Source organism: Hyla sarda, chromosome 2 (assembly GCF_029499605.1).
Source record: "Hyla sarda isolate aHylSar1 chromosome 2, aHylSar1.hap1, whole genome shotgun sequence".
Taxonomy (NCBI): Eukaryota; Metazoa; Chordata; class Amphibia; order Anura; family Hylidae; genus Hyla; species Hyla sarda.
Window position 1 is genome coordinate 16,035,011 of NC_079190.1, and position 6,000 is coordinate 16,041,010.

At 45.0% G+C, this 6,000-nt stretch overlaps 1 protein-coding gene across 1 annotated transcript in view; it reads left to right on the forward strand.

Moving 5' to 3' along the window:
* Positions 1–6,000, forward strand: part of FCHSD2 (FCH and double SH3 domains 2) — a 154,268-nt gene that overhangs the window by 87,808 nt on the left and 60,460 nt on the right. Inside the window, 1 exon segment of the mRNA XM_056561230.1 lies at positions 2,584–2,712. Within this exon segment, the coding sequence (XP_056417205.1) occupies positions 2,584–2,712 (129 nt within the window).

A 6,000-nucleotide genomic window follows, 5' to 3' on the forward strand; every position in this document is an offset into this window, starting at 1 on the left:
ATGCTGGGAGTTGTAGTTTTGCAGTAGCTGGTGGCACCCTGATTGAAAAACACTGGTCTATGTAGATTTGCTTTGGATTTGTTCTGTCATCAACTAATTCTCAGGTTGGTTATAGAACCTACATCCATAAGCTTCATTATTGTAACTGGGTCGTGTGATCACAAGTCTGTTCCCACAGAAAACCACAGTGCTTAATGTGTTATTAGGAAGTGGTCAGTCTTGGGTCAGTTGACCTGTGAACTTCACATTAAAGGGGTACTCCGGTGGAAAACTTTTTTTTTTTTTTTTTTTTTTTTTTTTTTTTTATGAACTGGTGCCAGAAACAGATTTGTAAATTACTTCTATTAAACGAATCTTAATCCTTTTAGTACTTTTTAGCAGCTGTATGCTACAGAGGAAATTCTTTACTTTTTGAATTTTTTTTTGTGTTGACCACAGTGCTCTCTGCTGACACCTATGTCCGTGTCAGGAACTGTCCAGAGCAGCATATATTTGCTATGGGAATTTTCTCCGGCTCTGGACAGTTCCTGGTACGGGCATCAGGTGTTAGCAGAGAGCACTGTGGCCAAGACAAGAAAGAAATTTTTTAAATAAAGATTTTCCTCTATAACAAACAGCTGCTAATAAGTACTGAAAGGATTAGGATTTTTTAATAGAAGTAATTTACAAATCTGTTTAACTTTCTGGCACCAGTTCATTAAAAAAAAAAAAGTTTTCCACCTGTAGTACCCCTTTAATAGATCTCTTCTGGCAGATCCCCAACCCCTCCCTCCCCCAGCTCTATCTGTATACTGCTGCTATTTTATCTGGGATCAGGATATTTAGTAGTTATACACCTCCCCTCCCAGCTCTTTGTATACTGCTGTTATCTCTATGGGATCAGGATATATATAGTAGTTATATTCCTCCCCTCTAGCTCTATCTGTATATTGCTGCTATTTTATCTGGGATCGGGATATATATAGTAGTTATACACTTCCCCTTTGGCTTTATCTGTATACTGCTGCTGCTGCTATCTATATGAGATCAGGATATATACGAGTTATACACCTCCTCTCCAGCTCTATCTGTATACTGCTGTTATCGATATGGGATCAGGATATATAGTAGTTATATACATCCCCTCTATCTGTATACTGCTGCTATTTTATCTGGGATCAGGATACAGTCATTGCCGTAAATGTTGGCACCCCTGAAATTGTTCTAGAAAATTAAGTATTTCTCACAGAAAAGGATTGCAGTGACACATGTTTTGCTATACACATGTTTATTCCCTTTGTGTGTATTGGAACTAAACCAAATAAAGGGAGGAAAAAAATCAAATTGGACATAATGTCACCAAACTCCAAAAATGGGCTGGACATAATTATTGGCACCCTTAACTTAATATTTGGTTGCACACCCTTTGGAAAAAATAACTGAAATCAGTGTCTTCCTATAACCATCAATAAGCTCCTTACACCTCTCAGCCGGAATGTTGGACCACTCTTCCTTTACAAACTGCTCCAGGTCTCTTATTGGACGGCGCCTTTTCCCAACAGTAATTATAAGATCTCTCCACAGATGATCAATGGGATTTAGATCTGGACTCATTGCTGCCACTTCAGAACTCTCCAGTACTTTGTTGTCATCCATTTCTGGGGGCTTTTTGACGTATGTTTGGGGTCATTGTCCTGCTGGAAGACCCAAGATCTCGGACACAAACCCAGCTTTCTGACACTGGGCTGTACAGTGCGACCCAAAATCCATTGGTAATCCTCAGATTTCATGATGTCTTGTACACATTCAAGGCCCCCAGTGCCAGAGGCAGCAAAACAACCCCAAAACATCACTGACCTCCACCATATGTCACTGTAGGTACTGTGTTCTTTTCTTTGTAGGCCTTATTCTGTTTTCGGTAAACAGTAGAATGATGAGCTTTACCAAAAAGCTCTATCTTGGTCTCATCTGTCCACAAGACGTTTTCCCAGAAGAATTTTGGTTACTCAAGTTCATTGTGGCAAAATGTAGTCTTGCTTTTTTATGTCTCTATGTCAGCAGTGGGGTCCTCCTGGGTCTCCTCCATAGTGGGGTCCTCCTGGGTCTCCTCCATAGTGGGGTCCTCCTGGGTCTCCTCCATAGCGTTTAATTTCATTTAAATGTCAACGTATAGTTCGCACTGACACTGATGCTCCCTGAGCCTGCAGGACAGCTTGAATATCTTTGGAACTTGTTTGGGGCTGCTTATCCACCATCCGGACTATCCTGCATTGACACCTTTCATCAATTTTTCTCTTCCGTCCACGCCCAGGGAGATTATCTACAGTGCCATGGGCTGCAAACTAAATAAATATACAGCAACAGAAGAATGCAGCAGCACACTGCCAGCACAAGGATATAGGTGAAACATGAATATGCAGATAAAACATGGAGAGCTATACAGCTATGGTGTAATAGATGCAAATGTGAAACTATGAAATAGTGAGGCACTTAGCTCGCAAATTTGTCTCCGCCGGCGGTCAAATTAATAAAAATATATATATATAAAAATTATTCTTCCCGGAGTGCTTCTTAAATTTTTCTCCTTTCTTTATCTTCTTCCAGTTAAAAGCTCGAAGACAGGAATGTAACGCCAAAGCCACTCATGCCCGCAATGATTATCTCCTCACCCTGGCAGCTGCCAATGCCCATCAGGACCGCTATTACCAGACAGACCTGGCCAATACCATGAAGGTGAGTCCAGCTGTATGAGAATGAGTGACAATGGGCAGTGCCCCAGCACAAAAAAAAGTGTGTCCCAACCAGGGTGCCTCCAGCTGTTGCAAAACTACAACTCCCACCATGTTGGGAGATGTAGTTTTGCAACAGCTGGAGGCACCCTGGTTGGGAAACACTGATATAAAGACTAATAGCGGGGTCTCCTCCATCCACTACACTGATGCCATTGACTGCACTTGGCACTATAGTGGGCTTGCAGATGTTTGGGGTGGGCACACGATCCCCTTTGTTGTCTGCGGTGTCGGTCAGACAATGGCATGTCTTTGGCGGTCACATTGTTGTATTGTGAGGCCGATGGATATGTTTACGCAGCCCTTCTGGTCGTACTTCCTTCTTCCTTTGTACTCGGAGGGTCGGAGACGGCGAAGGAGCGGATTCCACTGATGTCATTATATTATTGTTCTAATGTTGGCAAGGAATGTGTGAGAGTCTGGGGGGGATGTGCCACACGGCGCTGACAAGTGTAAGGACATAACCTGTCCTATATGCTTTATCCCTCTCCCATGCTTTACACTGCAGCGCTGTTCTGTAAGGGCACAGCTGTGATAAGTGAATCTAGCTCTTCCATGCTTTACACTGCAGCTCTGCTCTATAGGGGCACAGCTGTGATAAGCGAATCTAGCTCTTCTATGCTTTACACTGCAGCGCTGCTCTATAAGGGTACAGCTGTGATAAGTGAATCTAGCTCTTCCATGCTTTACACTGCAGCGCTGCTCTATAAGGGCACAGCTGTGATAAGTGAATCTAGCTCTTCCATGCTTTACACTGCAGCGCTGCTCTATAAGGGCACAGCTGTGATAAGTGAATCTAGCTCTTCCATGCGTTACACTGCAGCGCTGCTCTATAGGGACACAGCTGTGATAAGGGAATCTAGCTCTTCCATGCTTTACACTGCAGCGCTGCTCTATAGGGGCACAGCTGTGATAAGTGAATCTAGCTCTTCCATGCTTTACACTGCAGCGCTGCTCTGTAAGGGCACAGCTGTGATAAGTGAATCCAGCTCTTCCATGCTTTACACTGCAGCGCTGCTCTATTGGGGCACAGCTGTGATAAGGGAATCTAGCTCTTCCATTCTTTACACTGCAGCGCTGCTCTATAAGGGCACAGCTGTGATAAGGGAATCTAGCTCTTCCATGCTTTACACTGCAGCGCTGCTCTATAGGGGCACAGCTGTGATAAGTGAATCTAGCTCTTCAATGCTTTACACTGCAGCGCTGCTCTATAGGGGCACAGCTGTGATAAGGGAATCTAGCTGCTCCATGCTTTACACTGCAGCGCTGCTCTATAAGGGCACAGCTGTGATAAGTGAATCTAGCTCTTCCATGCTTTACACTGCAGCGCTGCTCTATAGGGGCATAGCTGTGATAAGTGAATCTAGCTTTTCCATGCTTTACACTGCAGCGCTGCTCTATAGGGACACAGCTGTGATAAGTGAATCTAGCTCTTCCATGCTTTACACTGCAGTGCTGCTCTATAAGGGTACAGCTGTGATAAGCGAATCTAGCTCTTACATGCTTTACACTGCACGCTGCTCTATAAGGGCACAGCTGTGATAAGTGAATCTAGCTCTTCAATGCTTTACACTGCAGCGCTGCTCTATAGGGGCACAGCTGTGATAAGGGAATCTAGCTGCTCCATGCTTTACACTGCAGCGCTGCTCTATAAGGGCACAGCTGTGATAAGTGAATCTAGCTCTTCCATGCTTTACACTGCAGCGCTGCTCTATAGGGGCATAGCTGTGATAAGTGAATCTAGCTTTTCCATGCTTTCCACTGCAGCGCTGCTCTATAAGGGCACAGCTGTGATAGGTGAATCTAGCTCATCAAAGCTTTACACTGCAGCGCTGCTCTATAAGGGCACAGCTGTGATAAGTGAATCTAGCTCTTCCATGCTTTACACTGCAGCGCTGCTCTATAAGGGTACAGCTGTGATAAGGGAATCTAGCTCTTCCATGCTTTACACTGCAGCGCTGCTCTATAAGGGCACAGCTGTGATAAGCGAATCTAGCTCTTCCATGCTTTACACTGCAGCGCTGCTCTATAGGGGCACAGCCGTGATAAGTGAATCTAGCTCTTCCATGCTTTACACTGCAGCGCTGCTCTATAGGGGCACAGCTGTGATAAGTGAATCTAGCTCTTCCATGCTTTACACTGCAGCGCTGCTCTATAGGGGCACAGCTGTGATAAGTGAATCTAGCTCTTCCATGCTTTACACTGCAGCGCTGCTCTATAAGGGCACAGCTGTGATAAGTGAATCTAGCTCTTCCATGCTTTACACTGCAGCGCTGCTCTATAAGGGCACAGCTGTGATAAGTGAATCTAGCTCTTCCTTGCTTTACACTGCAGCGCTGCTCTATAAGGGTACAGCTGTGATAAGGGAATCTAGCTCTTCCATGCTTTACACTGCAGCGCTGCTCTATAAGGGCACAGCTGTGATAAGTGAATCTAGCTTTTCCATGCTTTACACTGCAGCGCTGCTCTATAAGGGTACAGCTGTGATAAGGGAATCTAGCTCTTCCATGCTTTACACTGCAGCGCTGCCATATAAGGGCACAGCTGTGATAAGCGAATCTAGCTCTTCCATGCTTTACACTGCAGCGCTGCTCTATAGGGGCACAGCCGTGATAAGTGAATCTAGCTCTTCCATGCTTTACACTGCAGCGCTGCTCTATAGGGGCACAGCTGTGATAAGTGAATCTAGCTCTTCCATGCTTTACACTGCAGCGCTGCTCTATAGGGGCACAGCTGTGATAAGTGAATCTAGCTCTTCCATGCTTTACACTGCAGCGCTGCTCTATAAGGGCACAGCTGTGATAAGTGAATCTAGCTCTTCCATGCTTTACACTGCAGCGCTGCTCTATAAGGGCACAGCTGTGATAAGTGAATCTAGCTCTTCCTTGCTTTACACTGCAGCGCTGCTCTATAAGGGTACAGCTGTGATAAGGGAATCTAGCTCTTCCATGCTTTACACTGCAGCGCTGCTCTATAAGGGCACAGCTGTGATAAGTGAATCTAGCTTTTCCATGCTTTACACTGCAGCGCTGCTCTATAAGGGTACAGCTGTGATAAGTGAATCTAGCTTTAGCTGCATTGTCCGAAATCCATCTGCTGTTCCTTAAGGACACAGGCTACTGCTTTATTCCTTGCTTTACACTGCCGCTCTGCTCCATAAAGGCGTAGTTATAATCATTGGTTGCAGCATAGCTGCACTGTCGATGGGAGTCCGCATAATCTTAAAGGGGTA